Source organism: Anguilla anguilla, chromosome 7 (genome assembly GCF_013347855.1).
Source record: "Anguilla anguilla isolate fAngAng1 chromosome 7, fAngAng1.pri, whole genome shotgun sequence".
Taxonomy (NCBI): domain Eukaryota; kingdom Metazoa; phylum Chordata; class Actinopteri; order Anguilliformes; family Anguillidae; genus Anguilla; species Anguilla anguilla.
In genome coordinates, this window is record NC_049207.1 from 45,434,541 (window position 1) to 45,459,030 (window position 24,490).

The 24,490-nt window shown below is 53.3% G+C and overlaps 1 protein-coding gene across 2 annotated transcripts in view; it reads left to right on the forward strand.

Moving 5' to 3' along the window:
• The window catches only part of LOC118232153 (F-box/WD repeat-containing protein 7), a 143,391-nt gene that overhangs the window by 31,647 nt on the left and 87,254 nt on the right, over positions 1 to 24,490 (forward strand). For both annotated transcript variants that reach the window (XM_035426809.1, XM_035426810.1), the window contains exon 3: positions 23,162 to 23,833. In XM_035426809.1, coding sequence (XP_035282700.1) covers positions 23,231 to 23,833 — 603 coding nt within the window. In that variant the 5' untranslated portion in view covers positions 23,162 to 23,230. The remainder of the gene's footprint in view (positions 1 to 23,161; positions 23,834 to 24,490) is intronic.

The window sequence follows — 24,490 nt, forward strand, 5'->3', positions numbered from 1 at the left end:
CCACGGGAAATGTCCTGACGCTGTGTCCTTACACCCCCCCCCCCCCTTCCTAACCTCTATTAATGTCCCACGGCTCGCCGTGCTAATAGAGGACATTAAAAGGACATTAAACAGGACAGACGTCCATCACAGATGGCTAAATGAGACTTTGTTGTGTGTGTGTGTGCGGGTGTGTCAGGGGGGAAGGGTGTGTGTATGTGTGCGTGTGTGTGTGTGTGTGTACTTGTGTTACAGGTTTGATTGCCTAGTGGGGACATTGTACTCTTCAGCTTCAGTAAATACGCCGCTGCAGAAGCGGATTGCAGGTAAAGATTGTAAACCGTCTGACTCGTTCTGGGCGTGATAAAAAGCGTCTGATAAAAGTCTGATGTAAATGGCTAACGGCGTAGCAGTGCTCGGGGCAGAACTTGGCGGCCGCGGCGGGTTCTTGGGCTGCCGCTTAGCCGCGGCTCTCGGCCCTCCTGGCCTGCGGCGATAACTGATAAGGGGCGAAGGGGGCGATCAGGGGCGATAAGCCTGGCTGAAACATTACGCCGACTCTGCGCTAGGCTTCGCTAGCCGTCGCTCGTTTTCCTGGCTAACGCGGGGGCGGCGGCTAACCCCCGTTAAGACGTTCGCAATTAAATCGGATTAAACCTACGCACTGCGGGACGGTCGCACCGGAAGGCTCTTGGTTTGAGGGGGTTTTTTCGCGGAGGGGCCGAACGCGAGCGGGGGGCTAGGAGGGCGGGCGAGCAAGCCTCCGCTTGGTTCATGATTTATGAATATTGTGTTTTTTTCCGCCGCGAATCGATTGGGCGAAAGACAATATTCATAAATAATGAATGGGGATCTCTGTGACCTCTCCCTGCATTTCAGGCAGTATTTCTGTGTAAAAACCGGAGTCACAAACACCCTTGGCTGAGCTGTTCATCGTCGGGTCACTGAAAGGGTACTTCGCCCTAGTCCGATCATTATATCACTCACCACTTCCTGTGTACAGAACCCACTTATGCAGTGTCACTTCCTTGGCCACAATGCCTTACGCTCTTAGTTTTATGGAGTTCCGAGCATCCATTCCCACTTGGGAATTCCTGGCTCTTGTGAGTGGGTGTAGTGTGTCACAGGGTAGATTTTTCCAGGCGGGAAGACTGGATATTTATCTGTAAAGGATGGGGTAGATTTGATTTGAAGGGAGGGATTCATGGAGGGATTCATGCTCTGGATAGCAATATAAGCAGTTTTGTGTTGGATCACGGTATTGCATCAAGTAGCATTAGTGGGTGACAGACATGCTGTAGGTTTTATTTTTATTGGGTGAAAGTGCTGGATTGAGGTAATTTTATATTTGATGCAGTAATATTTAATATAGTAGTCACTTGAGTAATGATGTTCGGTTCAGTAGTTGTGTATGGGATTACAGTATTGGATATATTATTTGTTTTTGATTACAGTATTGAATGTAGACTACTTTGGTTTACTGTATTTTATAAATTAGTAGATTAAACTATTTGATTCTGTGATTATATATGGATCTGTCAGTCATTTAATATTTGGTGTATGAATGTTGGTTTTGTATTGAAAACTTTATTTGTTGCCTTGTGAATGCGGTGTGTTTCTGTGACTATCGTAGCCTGTCAGAAGCGAGCGGCTGTTGCTGTGGTAAATCCGCAGTACAGTACCGGTCTCGGGCACGGGGAGAAAGGAGGGAGAAAGATTGATGGACAGATCAGCGGATTAATGGGCAGAGGGAAGGGGCAAGATGGATGGAAGGGTAGATGAATGTGCGGACAGAGCGAAGGGTGGACGGATGAAAGGAGAGATGGATGACGCGGGGAGGGCGAGATGACTGAGCGCCGAGACGAATGGACGCGCGGTCAGAAGAAAGATTGATGGCGGGGGGGAGACGGACGGATGGAGGGGGACCGCGCGTGTGAATTTCTTTTTCTGTTTTTTTTTTTTCTTTCTTTCTTTTTTTTTTTTTTCCTTCATCTCGTTTGGTTTCTCTGAGGAAAGAGCGGCGCGGCGGAGAGAGAGAGAGCGTCAGCTCATCGGGTTAAGACCTCCTTCGAAAACACCGCTCCTCCCAGGCTAGTCTCTTCTTCTTCAGTGCTCCTCTGCGTTCGGTGAGAAAGGGAAACAAAGAAAAGTTAATGCGCTGAGAGGATTGGATTTTTTTTTCTTTTTTTTTCTCCCTTCCTCTCTCCGCAGAATCAATCTCTTTGCCCGTAGCACTTAATGCTAATGAGGCCGTCTCCAGAGCTTTTAATCTCATCAGGGCCCGGTCTACTGCCCGGCCCGGCCGCCCGGCCTCCGGACGGTGCCCAGTCAGCCCCGCCGGGCCCCGCTCCGTTCCAAACGCCGCCCCCCCCCGAGCCGAGCCTTTCGGACGCGCGTAACGCTGACTCGCCATTTTAAAAAAAACACACCCCCCCCCCCCTCCCCGCCCCCCTCCCTCCACCGTGTTATGTAAATGGTAAATGGACTGCATTTATATAGCGCTTTTATCCAAAGCGCTTTACAATTGATGCCTCTCATTCGCCAGAGCATTTAGGGGTTAGGTGTCTTGCTCAAGGACACTTCGACACGCCCAGGGTGGGGGATCGAACCGGCAACCCTCCGACTGCCAGACAATCGGTCTTACCTCCTGAGCTATGTCGCCCCATGTGTTATGTGTTATGTGTTGTGACCCTCCTGTGGACGCTGTGGTGTACGGTCGCGTTGTGGTCCGCTGTCAGCTGTGGCGAGGTTTTAGCGATGGCTCTCACCAAGCGCGGCGGACTTTGTGACCGGTGTGAAGCTCACCGCACCCCCCCCCCCCCCCCCAGCATTAGCACTTATGGCCTTGGGTGCACTCCTCTTTCTTATTTATTAGGCTACATCCTGTCTTCCTCTCCTCCTCTACCTGCAGGCAGAAATACAAATTGTTGTTTTTACATTTGTGTTTTCTCCACCTGTGTGTAAGGAGGACTCTGTACACAGCTGTATTCCCAGTTCTAATGTTCTCCTCCTACCATAGCCCTGTGTGTGTGTGTGTGTGTGTGTGTGTGTCTGTGTGTGTGTATGTGTGTGTGTGTGTGTGTGAGATCCAGTTCAGTGTCTTAATGAGGACCATGTACTCCCAGCTCTAATGCCCCTCCTCCTGTTACCCCCAGCGGGGGGGGGGGGGGCGGTTCCCCTCTGTCCCCCACCAGTCTGCATGTGCCAAGTCGCTTCACTGCGTCTGCCGTTCCTTATCGCCTTCATTTCCTCAAAGACCATCTGACTCCATCAGCACAGGAGCTGTCAGAGCATTAGCCACAGTCTGCGTGCCCTCCCCTCCCCTCTCCCCCACACTGTAGCCTCACGTCACCCTCCCCCATCGTCATCGTGGCGATCGTTTACCCCTCGCCGTCAGGCGCGTCACGCCGTCCGGCGCGGGAAGCGGCTCTGTCCGCGGGGCGGGAAGGGTACGCGACCGCGACAAGGCGCGCCGGCCGCTTCTCCGGCTGGTGTTCGCATCGGTGGGGGTGGGGGCGAGGGGGGGAGGGGGGGGTCAGTCAATTTGCGGAATGGAGACGGCGAGCGTCGCCGCGGCGAACACTTCCAGCGCTCTGATTGATCGTCCGTCGCCAGCCGCTAACCCGGCACTCTCTGGTTCTCCCGCTCGCCCCGGCGCTCCCGCTCGCCCTGGCGCACGCTGGGCTCGGGCTGTGTGATGTAAGCGACATTGTGCTTTCACAGCCAGGGAAGCTTCTCACCGCGCTCCAGTCAGTGTGCAGCCTGTTTGGTGGTGCTCCAGCACACACACACACACACACTGACACACACACTGACACACACACACACACACACTGACACACACTCAGACACACACACACACAGACGCACACAGACTCTCGCTTGGAGGTTTTTTGTGCCTGGAAGGTGTGTGCTGGACTTTCGAAGCCTGATAAGAGGCTGCAAATATTAATAACGCCGGTAACGTTAGCGCTGGCTCTCTCATCGCCCCCCCCCCCCCGCCCCCCCCGGCAACGCTCGGGCTGTCAGACGCGCCGGATCGCGAGGAGAGCGCTCGGAGCGTCTCGGATTTCTCGCCCGTCCGTCTCGTCCGCCGCGGGGCCTGATTGACAGCTTCCCGGCAGCGGCGGTGTCAGGAAAGGGCAGCCCGTCTCCGCGTGGCTCCGGAGCGAAGCTGGGGGGGGGGAGGGGGGAGGATGAAGGGGGAGGGGGGGGGGGGGAGGCGGGAAAGAGCGCCCGGGAAACGGCGGTAACCTGGAGCAGGGGGGGGAGAGGAGGAGGAGGAGGAAGCGGCGGCGGCGTCACGGGCAGGAGGAGGGGGGTGTGGCCTGACGCCGTGGCGATGTGGCTCTGTCTGCGGGGAGGCAGAGTGACTGGAGAAGCCAACGGGAGAACGCTTCAGCGTAGCAGCCCTGGAGAGGTGAGGAGAGCAGTCCTCTCTCTCTCCCTCCTTCCCTTTATCGCTCTATCTCTCACTGTCTCTCTCTCTCTCTCTCTATCTGTCTCCATCTCTGTATCTCTCTGCCGCTCTCTTATTCTCCTCTCTTTCTCCCTTTATATCTCTATCGCTCTCTTAATCTTTATTTCTGTCTTTCTCTCGGTTTCTCTCCTCTCTCTCTCTCTCTCTCTCTCTCTCTCTCTCTCTCTCTCTCTCTCTCTCTCTCTCTCTCTTTCCATCTCTCCCTCTCTCTCTCTCTCTGTCGCTCTCTATCTCGCTCTCGCTCTGTGTACGCTGGATGCTCCATTGGCCAAGCTCACCCAGAACGCCCCCCAGCTCCGGAGAGCAGAAGACTGCGGCCGCATCAGGTGTCTCCCCCCGTGAGGGTCGTGGATCTGGGAGCCCCCCCCCCCCCCGGTGGATCTGGCCATCCCGGCAGGTGGATTTGAGCTACCCGGCAGGTGGATTTGAGCTGCCCGGCAGGTGGATTTGAGCTACCCGGCAGGTGGATTTGAGCTCCCCGGAAGGTGGATTTGAGCCGCCCGGCGTGAGATTCCCTCTTCCTCCCGCGAGCGAAGAAGAGCGCGATGCTCGGGCTCCGGAGTTGAGCCGAGGGGGAAGAGAAGCGCGGCAGCCCGGAGGCGGCCATTCGCCCCCCCCCCGACACCACACCCCCGCCCCCCCGCCAGCCCGTCCTCCGTTTCCCCGGGAACCGCGCGGGGCCCCCCCCCCATGAGCGAGCCGATGTGCGGCTGTGGCTGCAGCATCATCTCCACCCTGATGAAGAGGCTGGGCCGCTCCACCTGCTGCTCCGACCTCCTGTCCTGCAGCCACACCTCCGAGCACCTGCAGCGCCTGGCCACCCGCTGCCCCCCGCCCACCAAGGTAACGCCAGCACCTCCCCACGCACCCCGAGCGGAACCAGGGCAACCCAGCGCTAGTTACTACGCTAACCGGATTGTTACTAGTTGTTGACGGAGTCTGTAGCAGCGTGAATTTCTGAAGGTGTAATTCCTGGAGCCTGACCTTGCAGTAGCAGCAGCAGCAGCAGCAGCGGCAGCAGCAGCCTAAGTATCGTTTTGCCGTCATCAGACAATGGAAATGCAATGCAGTAATTGATTTTATAATGGAGGGGTGATTTACTGGCTGTCCCGACGACATCGAGCTGGCTTTGAACTGGAGAGGGGCCCTAATGGATGCGGTGAGATTGCTGAGGGCTGGCCGGGTGTCTCGCTGCCGCTCGCCTTGTTGACAGAGATGGGTTTTCTCTGGGGGGGGGGGATCTGGGGGGAGGGAGAGTGGCAGAGTGTTGGCTTTCTCCCTCTCGCGGTGTTCTTTGGGAAATGTATACTCTCCCGTGCGCCTGAGAAGGCTCCTCTCTTCCCCGGGCCTCCTGCTGGTCGCTAAGCTTCTTGTTATTCGCGTACGGCGGCTAGCCCGGTTAGCGGTCAGCGCTAGCGCTTTGAATTTCGCCTCCTGCGTTGTACTGAGGCGGCCGGGCGGTTCAAGTCGGACCGTTTTGGAGTGAGCGGCTTTATGACACCGCCCCCCCCCCCCCCCACCCCCCCAGGTTTCCTGGTTTCCTGGCACTTTTAAGCTCTCTCAGCTGGAGGAATAGCCCAGTCTTCCTCGCCAACCAGACTGAAAATTGGAGCCCTGGAGAGAACACAAAAAGGGGTAGGGGTGGGGGTGGGGGTGGGGGTGGGGGTGGGGGGGTCTCGTTGGCGCTCTCGTTTGAGTCTTCAGTCGCGGCAGAAAGTGCCCCCCCCCCGCGCGCTTTGAAGCGGCAGAAATATCGATCATTCTTATTTTCAACGAGCCGTCTGACCGGCTGCAAAAAAACCCCCCCTATTTACCTCAAAGACCCCCCCGGCCCTGAGAAGCGCCCGCCTCCCCGGCCATTCATTCTGATCACACAGATCGCCGTCTCTTTGCGAGCGCTTACCGGGCCAGCTTGAATCGCGGCCGTCAGTTCGTCACGCCTTCCCTTTCACTGCGCGGTTAGCGCTTCCGAAGCCAGGCCGCTAACGCGACGCTTTCATTTCGCCTCGTCGTCCTCGCCGTCTGTCCGCGGGGCCTTGCGGAGTCAATGCGAGCGAAGACGAGCGCGTTCCCGCCTCCGCTCTTCCTCTTTACGGGGAACTGAAGGGGTTTCGAAGGTCTCGCCACAGACACTTCTTCTTTTTTTCAATTAGAAAAATCAAGTGAATATTTGAAAGGGTAGGGCGAAGTCAAGTCCACGCAGCGCTTGCATTTCTGTCTGATACGCATGTCTAAATGCATTAGAAATTTTACCCTTTATTTCCAGAACCTTTCTCTGTAGTTATTGGTGAGTTGGGAATGAGTGGTCATGTTTTCCATAATGACCTTCTCAATGTTCATTCTGTGCATCCCTTCATCTTTCTTTTCTGTGGCTTAAAGTAAAAATAAAATGTCTCCAAAAGTGTCATTTCCTGTTCTCAGATCCGCTGGACTTCTGCCAGTTCTCTCATTGGTAAATCTGCCTTGTCCGTATTTGAATTCGCTGTATCGAAGGTAAATGAAAAAGTGTCTGAAGCGGAGTGCGCTGACAGCAGTTTCTCCCTCTTTCTGTGTAGAAGTATTGCGTTCAGCAGTAAAGGACCGCGTATATCACAAGGTCAGCACGGATTTTTCCTTACAATAAGTGAAAATGCACAAAGCCCTCCTGTACCTTTTTAAATCAGCGGTGTGGGAACCGTGCACAGAGCCGCACTCATGGTGCCAGGAAGCCACAGCGCTCCGACCGAGATTCCATTTGGAGACACGACTTCGGGGAGAGCGTTTGACGCACAACGCTACAGGAGGGGGGGGGGGGTCATTTTGTCTTGGTGCCAGACCAGGTGCTTGTTTCCGTCTGAATTGACGACAGCGCTGGAGCGCGTCGGCCGAGAACGGGCCGATCGGCAAATTGCTGCCGATTAATTGGCCCGGGCTCCCCGAGCACGCTCTCTCTCTCTCTCTCTCTCTCTCTCTCTCTCTCTCTCTCTCTCTCTCTCTCTCTCTCTCGCTCACTCTCACTCCCTCTCTCTCTCTCTCTCTCTCTCTCTCTCTCTCTCTCTCTCGCTCTCTCTCTCTCTCTCTCTCTCTCTCTCTCTCTCTCTCTCTCTCTCTCTCTCTCTCTCTCTCTTTCTCTCTTTCTCTCTTTCGCTCTCTCGCTCTCTCTCTCTCTCTCTCTCTCTCTCTTTCTCTCTCTCTCTCTCTCTCACTCTCGCTCGCTCTCTCTCTCTCTCTCTCTCTCTCTCTCTCTCTCTCTCTCTCTCTCTCTCTTTCTCTCTCTCTCTCTCTCTCTCTCTCACTCTCGCTCGCTCTCTCTCTCTCTCTCTCTCTCTCTCTTTCTCTCTCTCTCTCTCTCTCACTCTCGCTCGCTCTCTCTCTCTCTCTCTCTCTCTCTCTCTCTCTCTCTCTCTCTCTCTCTCTCTCTCTCTCTCTCTCTCTCTCTCTCTCTCTCACTCTCGCTCGCTCTCTCTCTCTCTCTCTCTCTCTCTCTCTCTCTCTCTCTCGCTCTCTCGCTCTCTCTCTCACTCTCGCTCGCTCTCTCTCCCTCTCTCTCTCACTCTCTCCCTCTCTCTCTCCCTCTCTCCCTCTCTCTCTCTTTCTCTCTCTCTCTCTCTCTCACTCTCTCTCTCTCTCCCTCTCTCCCTCTCTCTCTCTCGCTCCTGACAGCGTTAATAGCGCGGAGCGTTCAGGAGGCCGAACGGCGCGGAGCTACGCGATCCTGCGAGCGGTAGAACGGTTGCGGCCTCGGTCCGCGGGTCTCGCGGGCGGGAGACGGACGCGCCCGTCACCTCACGGGCCGTCAGACCGCGGGAGCCGAAGGTGCCGCTCGACGAGCTCGGCCCCCCCCCGTCTCCTTCAGGACAGCGGAAAGACGTTCGCTCGCGCCGGCGCTCGTTCCGTCCGCACCCCCCCCGCGGCGAGGCGCCGAGTCTCCAGCGCCGTAGCTCTTCGGCCGAGCCGCGTGCCGGTTGTAACCGCGGGAAACGGGGCGGCGCTGATCCCCTGAGGCCGTTGGCCCCGGGGTTAGGCTTCCCGCTCTGGCGCGAAAAACGGTCCTCTTCCCTTCAGCAGCCGATTTCGAGGACGAGGTCAGCCATTTTGGCTACTGTGTCCACTTAGTGGATTAAGGGAGCCTCAAGGCCCCATTTGAGCGCTGTGCTCTTGTCTTATGTTCTGAAGCTACAGTACAATTAGAGTTGGTCCAGGTGCAAAGAGGACGGTCCAGCATCATTGCTGGAATACCACCTTTAGTGCAGGAAGCAAGGCCTTTCAGATGGATATGGGACGCTTACCACGATGAAGGGTTCATAAATATTCTTTAGAGGGTTGAGCGATACAAGCCCTTCTCAAATCACCATATCCTTTTGTAATATTTTTAAAAGCCCCACTGTGGCTCGGTTGCTGGTTGTGCCGCTAGTCGCATAGCACCAAAAAACGTGGCGAATCTGAGCACTTTTTTGTGACAATTTAAACAGCATTAACACAGGAACAGGTTCATTCGCAGATTTTCTGAACTACATCCAGCTAATTAAGAAATGTTTTATTTATGTCCGGTATGCTTTAACGTGTGTTCAGCTATACTTAAAGGTGAGACATACTTAAAGGAGTTCTTACATCCTTATTGTTAAAATAACTTCACGTTTCCAGATGATTACAGAAATTAAGCGCTGCATAATATCCAACCCCTTACTGGCGAAAACATTATTTTGGAACGGCGTAAATTGCGTGTATTCCCTGTGCGACGGCGTATTTATTGAGGCAATAAAATCGTAGGAGGTAATTTGCCGGTGAGGACCGTCCCACGTTGTTGCCGGCGTGTTTAGGTTTAATAATGGAGATGATCGTAATATCAGCACGGGACCCCGATCGGAGTTTGAGCCAGTCTCCCCCAGGGGTCCCTGCAGCCTGGAAGTGTTCAGCCGCAGATTGGTTTTAATTTACCTAAGCGGTTATTGATTACAGCTGCCATAGAGTTAAGCGCACCGGTGACACTGTAGATTATTTTGATCAAGCTCCGTGGCAGTTTGCAAAGCCTTCTCAGTCACTTATTGATGCGTTTAAAAAAAAAAGAAGAAGAAGATTGAAATCATCTTCCCTGGGAAGATTAATTATTATTCATGTAGATTTTGCTGCCAACTGCCTGTTGTTCTGTTTTGCATTTAGTTGAGCCGGCTCCACACACTTGGTGAGAAAATGAGCTGGGGGAAGAGGGAAAAAAAAAAAATTAATTGGCTGAAAAATGCTTCCAGGTCTTCAGAATGCACGAGCGTGGGCAAGGCCACAGGCAATTAGTCTGTGTGAACTCGTTTTGTTTTTTTCTTCTGACCAATGTGCTTATGCTGGAGTTGAGTGCTGTCAGTTGTGTGAGGGGGCCCTGGGGAGGAGTTAGCCAGTTGGTGCATGCTGGGTATCTCGCGATCGTCATCGCTTGGCTGGGGTGTCAGATGTGGCTTGTGCGAGTTCACAAGGCTACCGCTCGAACCCGTCGCCGCCCCCCGTCTGCCTGACTGCCCGGGACGCAGCCACTGGGCCCGGCTCCAGCCTACCGGCCACGTGCAGCTGGGTTTTTTTTTTTTTTGGGGGGTGTTTTTTGAGGTCATCAGACTTGGCGGCGCTCGCTGCAAACCCAAAACCGCGCATCAGCGATTCGTCGAAGCGGACAGTCTTTTATCTCTCTCAGCCCAGAGGAATCGACGCAAATACAGGCCAATTTCACGCGATTAAAAAAAACAAGAGCGTACGTGCGGACGCGAGCTGAGGTTGGCGCTGGCGGGGTGTTTCGGTCCGCCCTTTCGCGCGGGACCGTCGGAAGTCGGCGTGCGTTTTAATTGGCCGTTTCCATTACCTGAGCCTGTTGCCTTTCAGCATTTAAAATGAACCGGAGCTCATTGAAAATGGCTGCGTTTCCACTGCCCTCAGAAACGCCGTCCCCGCATATGTTTTCCACCGCGAAATCACGCCGCCGTTCGTTAGCCGCTATTAGAAACCGGGCCCCCAGGAACGCGCCGATCGGCGCGGCCGCCGAACATCTGCGCCGGCTAATGGCCGACTGACCTTCGCCAGCCGGTGGGCGGTGATGCGATTCCCCCCCCCGAAACCCTCCCGCGCACCTGTTCCGATCGCGTCCAGCGGTTAGCCTATTTATATCTGGGTTCGCTCGCTCGCTCGCACGCCCGTGACCGAGGGCGCTGTGCGTGGGCGTCACCGAACCCAACCTCGTTGAAGACGCCGGTCGACACTGTTGCGACCGCGCGGCAAAACGTACGGTAACACAAGGACGACGCCCAACGCTACGCCCAGGCTTCAATGTGTCGAGAGTGCCGACACGCTCTTTCGCGTGTGTTTATTATTAGAGCGCAGGGCTTCTTTTTTTACGCGCCCCGTGCATCGCCGTAAATAAATGGCGGGTGACCGCACATCCTCGCAGTTCTGTCCCCCCCCCCTCGACTCTCTGTTGCGTTGACAACGCCTTTCCACGGGAATTGTTTGCTGCAGGTGCATTCCACTTTACCCTTTAATGAAAATAAACGGTCCCTTTCATCATCATCGTCAGTCAGGGCTGTGTTAGGCTCCCCAGAGCAGAGCTTCTCCTGGGTGTATCATCCAGAGGTACGGGGCGAGTTCGGTGGAATGGGACGGGACGTCTTTTCACGGGACGGCAGGTTTGAGGGCGGTGGGCACCTCAGACGTTCCCCTGTGACTGCAGGCCAGGGTCAGCTGTGCAGCAAACACCGCAGTCTGTTGACTATGTCTGCCAGAGAGGTTGAGGTACTTTGTTCGGTGGTTTGCAAGGATGTCTGAACCCCCCTTTGAGACAAGGCACACATTTAGTTGGATTTTGTCGATTGCAGGGCCCCCACCCCCCCCCCCCTCCCCCATTCCACCACCTCTGTTGATTTCCACCTTGAGTTGTTGTCAAGGTGTAATGTGGAACGTGTCTGAAACACTGGCTCAGACCACATTTTCTGCCAATTACCCCCCCCCCCCCCCCCCCCCACCGAAGAAGTGTTTACCAGACATCCTGAGCCTTGGGGTTTCTGAGGCCCGGTTGCAGTCGATGCAGAGAAATCAGCCTCCATTGAAAAGTGGGGGGCGATGGTAATAAGTCAATGGAAAGTGCTCTTACAGTATCGCCGAGCCTGCTTGCCTGGCTGAACCCCCGAATTTCTCCTCCCGCCTCCTCCTCCCCCCCCGATTCAGCCCTGTGCGTTTGAGCATTGCACGTATAAAACCCTGAAATCAGCTCTTTGGTAGTCATGCATAATTAAGGACTTTCACACTGGGGAACTGGATCTTCACAGCCTGTAACTATCTTAAGCATCGCTAACAGCCCAGGTCTCCTGTGCATTCTGCAGGGGCTGCGGTGGCTGTCGAGAGCTGTGCGCTACGTAGCCTGCGCACACATAAAATAGCTGCGCTGGAAGAGTGTAGCAGATTAGAGCTCGAAGAGATATCTTGGTCTTAAAAGAAGCAAAAACTGGTGTCTTCAGTAAAACCGAGCGCTATGGGCGCGGTCTTGGTATTTGTTCACGCCAGCCAGTGGTTGTGTTATTTAGCCTATTTTGTGTGCGCTGAAAGGCTTTGCACATCCTGAGGTGTCTCAGTCAGTCAGGCCCTTTGTGATTGTGCTAGGCTAGTTCAAAATGGGTTGAAAAAAAAAAAACTAATTCTCTCCATACATTCTCATGGCATATATTTAGTTTAAGTATTCGTATAATGTATTTACAGTGTTGCTCGAATGCATTAAATTGCTAATTGCCTCATACTAGCTGATGCATTAAGATGGTCTACGTGAAGATAGCCAATATGAGTTTGAGACAGCCTAAATTAAGTGCTTATTCTTCCTAACCTAAATGCTTGGTTTCTTAAAGTTAATGCACTTAGTTTTTTTTTTTTTTTTGAGGGGGGGGGGGGGGGGGGGGGGGAGGATTACGGTAAGTATCCCAGGTGCTTGGAAATTCAGTAAGGGAAAATTTTAAAATGAAATGTATCTATCGATTCTCCTTGCGACTTTCCCAAAGCTAGCAATCTTTTAAATCTTCGGCCTATTAAAAATTAATGTTTCGGCTATATATTACAGATCAATATATATATGTATTTTCCCAATTTGATGCATCAGTGCATTTGTCTGTGCCCTGTCTGCACTATAAAAGTCTTCTGGTCTGGGGATAGAGGATGATTTCTCTGGTACTAGGCTGCCCACGGCAACGTGTCTGTAAGCGGTACAACTCCTTCCTGACAGGAACTAACACTATGACGCGAAATGCACTTGGCCTGAACTTAAATTAGAGGACGCGACGCGTAGAAAACACGCTTCCGTTAACAAGAGTGTCAGAACGTACAAGCTAAACTCTCGACAGATTTAGCAAAACGTGGCACGCCGTTTTCGACCGGCGTGGTTCCGTACTCTGAGTTCGCAGCGATGATTAACCCTGTCGACGGAGTAACCCCGCCCCTCACCGCCTCTGTCCGTACCTCAGCGGGGGCTGCATTTGATGACCTGAGCTTCACCGGGTCTAATGGGTTTAAATTTAGCTTCTGTCTCTGGTGGCGATCGATCATGCCTGAAGGATTTCTGTTGCAAAACGCGAAAGGAATTTTCCTCAAACACTCTGCAAAGCTTTTGGACCCACCGTTCATGTGTGTGTGTGTGGAATTACACTCATGAGTGATGTAACTGCAAATATACGCAGAGCTTTACAGAACTGAGGCTGTGCTTGAAAGTAGTGGAGGCGGCACGGAGTACCAGTGCTTATGAGCACCGAAAACAAGATAGAGTTTGCTCTTATGACTGTGACTGAATACAGGATAGTGTTTGCTCTCATGACTGTGACCCTGATGCTGGATAGCATTTGCTCTTATGACTGTGAATACAGGATAGTGTTTGCTCTTATGACTGTGACTGAGTGTAGGGTAGTGTTTGCTCTCATGACTGTGACCCTGATGCTGGATAGCATTTGCTCTTATGACTGTGACTGGATGCTGGATAGAGTTTGCTCTTATGACTGTGAATACAGGATAGTGTTTGCTCTTGTGACTGTGAATGCAGGATAGGGTTTGCTCTCATGACTGTGACTGAATACAGGATAGTGTTTGCACTTATGACTGTGACTGAGTGTAGGGTAGTGTTTGCTCTTGCTCTTATAACTGTGATTAAATGCAGGGTAGCGTTAGCTCTTATGACTGAGACTGAACGCAGGTAGCATTTGCTCTTGCTCTTATAACTGTGATTAAATGCAGGGTAGCATTTGCTCTTATGACTGAGACTGAACGCAGGTAGCATTTGCTCTTGCTCTTATAACTGTGATTAAATGCAGGGTAGTGTTTGCTCTTAGGACTGTGACTAAATGCAGGTAGCATTTGCTCTTGCTCTTATAACTGTGATTAAATGCAGGGTAGTGTTTGCTCTTATGACTGTGACTGAACGCAGGTAGCATTTGCTCTTGCTCTTATAACTGTGATTAAATGCAGGGTAGTGTTTGCTCTTATGACTGTGACTGAACGCACTCATCCGTGGCGAGCGAGAGATGAAGAGCGGCAGAGGGCAGCTCCTCTGATCAGCGAGGTTGCCGGAGCGACGCCTCCTCTTCAGGCGGTAGATCGCACCTTTCGCACGTTGCGTCGCGCTACGCTTATTTGGCAGATGCTGTTATCCAGAGCAAAGTAGAATAAACGCCCACGTGTCCACGCGCATGGACACGCGTGTGCTCGTTCATCCACACAACGTGCCTTTCCCTGCGCTCTGTTCTCCACACGCGTGCCGTCCGTCAGGCAGACGTTCTGTCTGCCCACCGACTGGATTAGTCCTGCCCTTTTAAAACCTGTGTGTGTATATATATATATATTTTATTTTATTTATTTCTTTTTTTGAAAGGGAAATGGGCGCTTTCATTGGCCGAGCCTGCGGAAGACCAGATAGCCTCCCTCTGGAGAAGAAGGGGGCTTTTAAGTTGTAAACGAAGGCCCCGCTGCAGGAGCGGCTCCGAAAGGGCGTCACCTCCTTCAGCGACGGTTTGGCTTCCGTAGAAGAAGAAAAAAAACGGCGGTCGAATCCGCGAGCTCTCGGCCTCTCTCCCGCGGCCCCCGCCGCGCCGGCGCTAACGAAAACATCCTGGCTTTCCGCGGCGCTGCCGGAGTCTCCATATCCCCGCTCCGGTATCTGCTCGTGAGCATTTCCCCCTGGAAGTAGGACCCAGAGGTTCGCGTTATTGCGATGCAGCGCTGCTCTGGCGAAGCTTTTATATACCGAGTGGTTCGTTTCCTACCTGGGGGGCGCTTCAGACGGCGCGAGAGGGAGGGTGATTAATTTAAACGAGCTGTGTGACACGCGCGCGTTCGTCAGCCGACGTGACGGAAAAGCAGGCGTCTCTGTCGCTCTGTTTCATAGGGCGTTTTCCCCGTGATGTCATCACAACAACGTGTGGCACTTCCGCGTGGGAAAACGGCATGAATGTCACAGCCGAGCCGTTGAGGGTTGAAGTCGTAGCCTGTACGGTTGTCGCGGTATTGAAGCGCTCAAACCGTTAAAAGATAGCACTGAAGTACAGTCGTGTTCATTAAAGTTTAATTACAAGACTTGGCTTGGTTCAGGTGATTCAGAATGACATGGGTCGATAAGATGATAAACTATAGATAATGATACTGCAGCAAACCTTGTTTGGATGCAGATAGGAGTACGTTCTCTATCCCCTCTGCCAAGAAGTCATCGCCAGGTGAAGCAGATTATTATTTTTGGCGGAGGCTGGCGTTCGCCAAGCTCTTTTTGCTCCCTCCCTTGTTCCTTGCTTGTTCCTAATTGGAGTCATGCCGTCGTGATGTTTTACATTATTAACGAGGAATAACAAAAGCTTTCACTGGGAAAGAACTAACTAGCTAAGCAGTGTCTACGTCTGTTTGTTGTTGTTTTACTCACCGTTAAGTCATCGCAATAAAAAAGCCATTTTATTCACTCCCGCTGTCTGTGCTGCTTTCTGTTAATGCCAATCTCTTGACCAAACAAAGTTTGCCGTGAAACTTAATTCAGCGTGATGCATGATGCAGGTTTGTCTTGCCGACTTTTGATTTGGCTTTGAACTTTCTGTTTTCCACAACTTGTGGTTTAGTTTCTGCAGTCATGTCCACTCTTACACTCTTATGACCCTGCTGATTTCACCTCCCCGTCCGATTGAATCAATAAAAAATGAAAAATGCACCTCTTTCACCAGGAATCATTCCTCATGTAAGCACATGAGGTGTGAGCTGGCTGATAAAATGTTCTGGGATGTGAATATGGAGCCCAGTGGGTATAGTTGTTTCTGACATGATTGGGCCTTAATGTGGCCAGTTGGCGTTAAATGTGTCAAACTATGAATAATTAGCAGCTTTTTATAATTCAGAGCTTGTGATAACAGTTGGAATGAAAAGCAGCGTACACAATGGGTCTCCCAGTTTGAGTCTGGGTTGGGTTGAGCATTCACTCTGGGTTCCCCAGCCAAGTGTCTGGGTTGGGTTGAGCATTCACTGTGGGTTCCCCAGACAAGTCTGGGTTGGGTTGAGCATTCACTCTGGGTTCCCCAGACAAGTCTGGGTTGGGTTGAGCATTCACTGTGGGTTCCCCAGCCAAGTCTGGGTTGGGTTGAGCATTCACTGTGGGTTCCCCAGCCAAGTCTGGGTTGGGTTGAGCATTCACTGTGGGTCCCCCAGTTTGAGTCTGGGTTGGGTTGAGCATTCACTGTGGGTTCCCCAGTCAAGTCTGGGTTGGGTTGAGCATTCACTGTGGGTCTCCCAGTTTGAGTCTGGGTTGGGTTGAGCATTCACTGTGGGTCCCCCAGTTTGAGTCTGGGTTGGGTTGAGCGTACGCAGTGGGTCCCCCATTTTGAGTCTGGGTTGGGGTGCTGTGTGGGGCTGCCGGCCCAGACCGACACTGACGCGGTCGAGACAGAGCGCTGCGTTGTCACGGGAACCGAGGCTTTAATCTCGGGGGAATTATTCCCGTCACAGGGGACGCCGCTGAGGTCGCGCCGGGCCGGCAGGGCCAGCTGCAGCCGCGCGCCGTGACGCCGCCAGCGCCCAGCGGGTGGGTAAATGGGTACGGGGAGCCCCGCTGCGCCAGCCGCGCGGGGGGCGGGGCTGCGACTCGCGACTGTCGCAGCGAGAGTTTGGCTGCGCTCGAAACCCGAGCCCATCTCGCCGGGATGTCGGAACGAAAAGGAAAAGGAAAAACCTGGAGGTTCGCGGGAAGTGGAAGGGGAAGGGGAAGGGGGATGGGCGTGGGTTCTGGGGGGGGGCCTCCAAGATGACCCGCCCTGGAATTCGACCAACTCCCTTCCCCGAAGCCACGGAAACAACGAACCCGAGCCGCCGCCCCTCAGTATTAATGCGGAAGTCAGGCGGTGCAGCGTTTCCAGGTTCCGACGCGCCGGTTCGTATTTCTCTGCAGTCAGCTGATTTTGTTTCAGCTTCGTGGCGGAGGGCCGAACTCCGCTCGCCGGGTCACGTCTGGGGTTAGACGCGTCCGCTGTGCCCCCGAAACGGGGTGCTCGAGCACGGTGGCTCAGGTGAACAGAAGCGATGCAGAAATGAATAGCTGTGCTGTGATCACGAGAGTTTACGATGGTCTCCGCCTTCAGGGGAAAGGCGGGGGCTCTGTCTCCTGAAGCGAGCGTTTGGTAGATCGCCGGGCGTTTTGTAGAGCGTCGGGTGTTTGGTAGAGCGTTGGGTGTTTGGTAGAGTGCCGAGCGTTTGGTAGAGCGCCGAGCGTTTGGTAGAGCGCCGAGCGTTTGGTAGAGCGCCGGGCGTTTGGTAGAGCGCCGGGCGTTTGGTAGAGCGTCGGGCGTTTGGTAGAGCGCCGGGCGTTTGGTAGAGCGCCGGGCGTTTGGTAGAGCGCCGGGCGTTTGGTAGAGCGCCGGGCGTTTGGTAGAGCGCCGGGCGTTTGGTAGAGCGCCGGGCGTTTGGTAGAGCGCCGGGCGTTTGGTAGAGCGCCGGGCGTTTGGTAGAGCGCCGGGCGTTTGGTAGAGCGTCGGGCGTTTGGTAGAGCGTCGGGCGTTTGGTAGCGCGCCGAGCGTTTGGTAGAGCGTCGGGCGTTTGGTAGCGCGCCGAGCGTTTGGTAGAGCGCCGGGCGCTCATGCCTGTTAGTCGGCGCTGTCGCTTTATCCTGCAGAGGGCGCTAGAGCTAGGTGTGCTCTGAAACAACGCCGAAAACATCCTCAGCAGGCAGTTTGGTGGGATAGCGCACTGAATGGATCGTCCAGCCCAGCATTATGGGAAATCTGTGTGCGTGCAAGCGTGTGTGCACGTGTGTGTGTGTGTGAACGCACGTGTATGTGCTTGCATGTGCGTGCGTATGTGTGCGTGTGTGTGTATGCGCGTATGTGTGTGTTCACGTGCACGTGTGTGTGTGTGACTGGGATGCATGTGTGTGGGCGCGTTTGTGTGCACGTGTGTGTGCACGTGTATGTGTGTGGCTGGCACGTATGTGTGTGGGCGCGTTTGTGTGCACGTGTGCGTTCTGTATTCAGGACACACGTGCCTGAAGAGCTCCCTCTGGAATATAGTTTCCCAGAGTGATATAGAGGCCCTTGTAAAGTGGACACCATGTCGGGAGCAATCGATGGCGATAGAAAAATCCGAGAACGTGACATTGACCTGCGCTGGGAGAAAACGGTACAGCCACCTTAGTATCTCTCCTCCTCTGACTGCATGATGAACTTGAGCATTGATCTAGCCTGAAGTGTCCACGTATCCTGTGCAGTCCATTAGTTCTCTCTTGCGAACACACCAGTTTGGCATTCCTGTTTATTAAAACATTATTCATAATCATTTTTTTTTTCCACATTTTAATGCCCCTGTAAATACAACAGATTTGAATTTACTGCTTCTCTCGGACAGAAGAAGCTGTGTTCTGCTTATTACGATGAAGCAAACGTTCAGGCAGTTCAATGAAATACTACCGGCAATTCCCTCCACAGATGTATACATACAACCCGGACAGTAAATTTTGTAGCTTCAGATTAATTTGGTTCTGGACACTCATTATTGGGGAATGAACACCAGGGCAGTGCTTCATTTGGGCTCTCTACATCTGTGGCTCTCAGTGCGGTTTTCTGTGAATGCGATGGCAGTTCAGTTGCATTTTAGTCATTTGAATCTTACGCGCGCCTGAGGTAAAAATAAAATGTGTTTTGCACAGCGACTCTAGCAGGATTATCCCATCTCACCTCTCCCTGGCTTTGCCGTACTGGTCATGTTTAAAGTGTGCATAAGCTAATATCGAATATATAGGCACAGTGTGAAGTAGGGCAGATCTACCCTAACAGGGGGAACCTTACGGAGTGGAGGTCTGCTGGAGGAGTCGTGTCATCCCGGGTGCTGATGCATTGTGGGACGGGCTGTGACAGAAGGGTGGTGAAATACGGCAACCGGCAACCCTGTGTGTGTTTTTTTTGTTTGTTTGTTTTTTGAAGGAATCAAAAACTCTGCAAACGTGGCGAGCTGGCACTGGGCTTGGACAGTAACTCAGACGCCGAACATGGGATTGAGTGGTTCTCATAGCGAAGCTATGGCGATGCTTTTCATTTTGACATTTTAGGCTCGCTAAAACCATGAGCTATGTTTTGTTTTCTGATTTTGAACATTTTAGAAAATTCCATGGGCTTTGTCCGTCCTACCAGAATCTCCACCTTAGCGGAGATTTGTGTAGAGCTCTTCGATGGCCTCTTCTCCGAGACACGACCTGCGCCGACGTAGGGCCAAAGTTAGGATGCCGAACTTTGAGCGTGATTAAACTCCGTCTTACATTACATTACATTACAGGCATTTAGCAGACGCTCTTATCCAGAGCGACTTACACAACTTTTTACACAGCATTTTACATTGTATCCATTTATACAGCTGGATATATACTGAAGCAATGCAGGTTAAGTACCTTGCTCAAGGGTACAACGGCAGTGTCCTTACCCCGGGAATCGAACCTGCGACCTTTCGGTTACAAGCCCAGCTCCTTACCCACTGTGCTGCACTCCGTCTTCTTCGTTATGAATTCATAACGTCTCCCCCCTCCGTCTTCAGCATCCGCATCCGTTCGTTCTCTGCCTCGCGTGCATTTTTAATGGCTTATTGAGCAAGGCCCCCCGCTGCGTCGCTTCATTAAGCAGGAAACGTCTTTTTAGGACCGGCGACGCTGTCAATCGCCCCGGGCTCCGCCCTCCGAAGGGTCTCGGACCGCGGATAACGGAGGGTTTTAACGGGAGCGATTAAGCAGCTGTCCCGAAAATTAAACGCCCCCTTTTTTTTTTTTTTTTTTAAAGCCCAAGATAAAGTCAATTATGTTCAGAAGAAGGGTTTCCATCCGGCGTTGTGCTTTGCCGTAGAGCGGCTGCTTGATGAATCGGCGCCGGAGGGATCATCGCAGGCAGTTGGAACCGCGTTCGCTCCCTACCTCGGCGCTCTCCAAAAACGAACGTCAGGCGCCGCTTAATTTCTGCACGCGGGGAGATTTCAGGCTTTATGCGCACGCTGTAAAAATGCAGGCCGTTTGAGGAATTAGGGCTTTTGTACTGCAATGTGTGCGAGGCACTTTTATTTGCTTGAAAGCATTAAAAAAAAACATTTCTATCCCATTAAGATTTAATGGAAAATAATGTATTTGAATTTGAATATTCAAATGTTGGATTGTGGTGGAACCATTTGGAATGCAGGATGCTGAATTTCATCTGCGCTTCTCGCTTAGATTGCCACCTAGGTGCTGCATTGGGCCAGTGGCCGATTTTCGAGGCTCCATGTTTTTAATGCAGCCTCGCCCCCTGCTGGTCATAGCTTTAAACTGCAAGCAGCTCTCCAGGAAAGCGAGAGTTCATCACTGCGTTCTTTGCAATTCATTTAGGCCTTCTGTACTGACGCATGACGCTGCTTGATTTTGTGTTTGTTTTCATTATCAGTCTCGGTCTCTTACAAAATTTGTTTTGAGTGGTGATATTCCGGAATACATGTGTATCAATATCATTAACTTGTTTACTGATGCTAGGCATGCATTAGTGCCTAAGGTGCAGAAGGCTTTGCCGTATTATCTGCTGAAATTCATACACTATTTGTGAGAGTTAACTTGTTTAGGTCATGCTCAGCTGAAGTTTTTTTTCATACTTGTGTACGTGGCCAATGAAATTTGGCCTTCTTGGACGGCGAGTAGGCCAGTTGCCACTAGCTGCTGTACAATCAGGGCAGAGTCCCGCGCACAAGCTATTCGTGGAAAGCACTCTTTGTGGGGGAAAGGAACTGGCCATCTTACCCTCTCAAGGTTAATCCTATTTATTTCAGTAGCCTGTGTGTTAATTACGTAGTGCTGGCCGAATCTGCGGGGGCCTAGATGATGCCTTGCGATGATCCCTGGAGCGCTGGCGGCGTCAGCGTCGAACCGATTTTATGAATTATTTAGGCCGGTCGTTTCTGAGCCGTCCCTCAGACGCCGCGGCAGTCCATCACGCCGTTTATTCGTTTGGCGAAAAGGGAAGCTCCAGCGGGAACGTGGCTGATTCGCGCGAGCGCTAGCGCGGCTCCGCGCCGCGGTAAAGCACAGCTCTGAGGATCGTAATGGACCCTTTCTCATCAACGGGACATTAAGCCAAAGCCCTAACGCGGTCCGGAGTCCTCGTCACTCCTCTCCTCTTCATTATATTTCATTCCCCCCCCCACACCCCTACCCCCCGCTTGAGATATTAGCGAGCTCCAGACCCCGCGCCACCTTCCGGCCCCGTCGAGGGGAAGCGCCGCCGCGAAGCGCTATCGGAGAACGCGTAGCCTCGTCGGGCCGGGGTGATTGATTCCTGGAGAATCGCTTGATGAGCTGTGCCTCCTCTCTCTGCGAGGTCACTGCCGTCTGCTTGCTGGTGTTTCTGTGTTCTCGGGGTAGGTGTGTGTTTCTGGGGGGGGAGGGACTGAAAGATAGTGTGTGGCTCTGGGGGGGGGGGGGGGGGGGGCTCATAGGTACTGTGGGGGAGGGGGGGATGGGCTTATAGGCACTGTGTGGTTCTGTGGGGCAAGACGGGGGAGGGGGGGCTCATAGGGGGTTCATTCTCCTCACACAAACACACACACACACACACATAGAACACACACACTGCATCACACCTCCCAACACTTTGCTTTACGCCAAAAGGAAGCATTATTTTCCTGGGTATAAGTTTGAACGGTTAGCTAATGCCTTCAGATGCAGGATTGCACAGGGTCTTCAGTGCATAGCCTCGTGCTACGCTGCTGATCTTAGAGTAAAACACAGTCAGTCTGAGTTGAGCGCTCATCTAATGGCACATTCCCGACCGCGCGTCCTTTGGGAACGTCAGACGGCACGTTGGCGTTCGGCAACACCGCGGAGGTTTCGTCGAGGTCCCGCTCTCGCTCGCTGACGGATCGCCCCGGACATCGGCACCCGGGACGGGCCAGACGGGCGGGGGCGGTTAAAAACAGCAGCCGGGGGCGACGGCGGCCCATCTCAATCTTCCTCAGGAGCGGGGGGGGCGTTTCGCGTCTCTCCATCGATCAGTCTGGTCTGGTCCTCCAGACTGGCTTTTCTTCTTCTTTTTTTTTTCTAAAGCGCTTTCTCGGGTTAATCCGACTGTCGCTAACGTTTAGCCGCTACCTGAACGGAACGGAGCGTGACACGGGATTTCTCCACCTTCCGCTCGTGTTGTTTCCTCCTGGGCTGAATTGAATCACCACAAGATGAACCCCCCCCCCCCTCAGTATTCATTTCATCCCTCTGTTCATCGCACTCTGATTTATTAATATGTATTTTCGTCTGTTTTTTTATTTTATTTATTTATTGTCTATTTTTAATAAAATTTCATCTTTTAAAACTTATTTTTGTCAGTTATTTTTATTAATTTGAGTCTTTTTGTATTTATTTTCGTCTTTTTTATTTTCGTCTGTTTTTTTTATTTATTAGAGTCTTTTTGTATTTGTTTTCGTCTTTTTTATTTTCGTCTGTTTTTTTTTTTTTTTTTTAATTTATTTTCGTCTGTTTCTGGACGGGCCTACTTTTACGCGGCGGACGCAGTTCTGCCGGGCCCGGGTTTTCTCGGACCCCCTGGACGCCCCGTCGGCCGCCGCCCCCGGGCCCGTCGCGAGCGGCGTCGACGCCTCGAAACGTGCAGAGCGCCCCTTTGTTCCCCTGCGTTGCGCCCCGTCCGATCCCTAAAAAAAAATGAATAATGAAAAGACGGTTTGAGGCGCATGAATAAAAGATGGGTTGTTATTGGCAATTAAACAGCGCTCTCAGGACGGGCCGCAGCCGCTCTCTGAGTAAACAGTGTCAGCGTGGGCCGGGTAATGGAGGGCGTTTGTGGGCTTTTTATTCAAAGGAGTGTAATAACAGCTCTCCCATCCCCCCCTCCCTCTCTCTCTCTCTCTCTCCCCCCTCTCCCTCACCCTTGCTCCCTCTCTCTCCTCCCTCCCTTGCTTTCTCTCTCCCTCTCTATCCCACTCCCCCCTTCCTTCCTTCCTCGCTCTCTCTCTCCTCTCCCCCTCCTTTGCTCTTTCGCCCCCTCCCTTACTCCCTCTTCCTCCCCTGCTCCATCTCTCCCCTTGCTCCCTCTCCCACCTCCCTTGCTCCCTCTTTCCCCCTCTCTTGCTTCCTCTCTCCCTCTCTCTCTCCCCCCTCCCCCCATCCCTTGCTCCCCCTCCCCCCCCCTTACTCTCTGTCTCTCTCCCCCTCCCTGTCTCCCTCTCTCCCCCCCCACCCCCTTCCCCCCGTTGCAGAATGCCAAGCCCTTCTCCTCCTCGGACAGCCTAGCGAAGGTGCAGGAGGTCGCAAGCTGGCTTTTGGAAATGAACTCGGATCTGCTGGGGGGGGGCAGGCGGCGCCGGCCGGGGGGGTCGGCGCGCGCTAACGCCTCCTCGGCCCGGGCGCCCCGCGAGCCGGGGGAGGAGGGCGAGGAGGAGGAGCACATGGACCGCGTGCTGGAGGAAGAGCAGCAGCAGCAGCAGCAGAGGCGGTCCGCGGCGGGGCCCGGGGCCAGCGACGGCCCAGAGGCGGCGGCGGAGGCATCGGCGGCGTCGGCACCCGGGGAGGGCGAGGCGAACGGGGAGAACGGGCCGGCGAAAGGGCCGCCGTGGGCGTGGCAGGCCGAGCGGAGGGACGAGGAGGACAACAACAACGAGGAGGACGAGCCCCCCGAGGGGCGGGACGAGGAGGAGGAAGAGGAGGACGAGGAGGGCGGCGAGGAGGACGAGGACGAGGAGGAGGAGGAGATGGACCAGGACAGCGACGACTTCGAGCATTCGGAGGAGAGCGGGCAGGAGGAGGACGGAGAGGAGGGGGGCCGCCTCCACTCCCCCTCCCTCAGGAACAGCGTCTCCGACCCCAACCACAACATGGAGGTGTCCTCCGAGCAGACTCCTCGAACCCCGGCCTCCCTGTTCAAAACGAAGGTAAGATCGCTGCAGCTCACCCCATCACCGTCTCGCACTCCACAGTCAGAACCACCGTTTTAGCCATGCTGGAGATGATCCGCTCTGAGTAGCTTTTAATATGACTGCCTTTGGCCTGTTAAGGCACCCGTTTCCTGCAAAGCCCCCTCTTTTGGTGCAGATTTGTTGGTGTATTCTGAATCCCCTCTGATTCTGCAGTATTTGGCTCCCTCTAGTGTCCGAATGGCAGTAAAGTCGGAACATGTTGCGTTTATGGATTTATGAATATTATTTCCCTTACTGAAAAACATGTACTCGAAGGAAAAACTCTAGATCTGAATTTTTTTTTCCGTTTCCTACAATCAGACATGTAAGACCATCCTATCATATCTCATATCTCATACCTTATGAACTGTCCGCGACTCCTTTCCATGACCAATGAGTGCCGTTCACAGGCTTGTTTCATGGGCTGGAGGGCCATGGCTTTGAAAACTTACACATTAACGTGAGCTACAGGCCGATTGGGCCTGTGGAAAACGAGCTAGGATCGAACAGTCTGCAGGACTGAGACTTGTGAGTGTGTGACATATCCAGCCCCCCGACCCCGCAGAATTTGCATGATCTCAGAGATGATGGGGTGGGGGTCAGGGGGGGGGAGAGAAAGCTCCTCCAGTCACC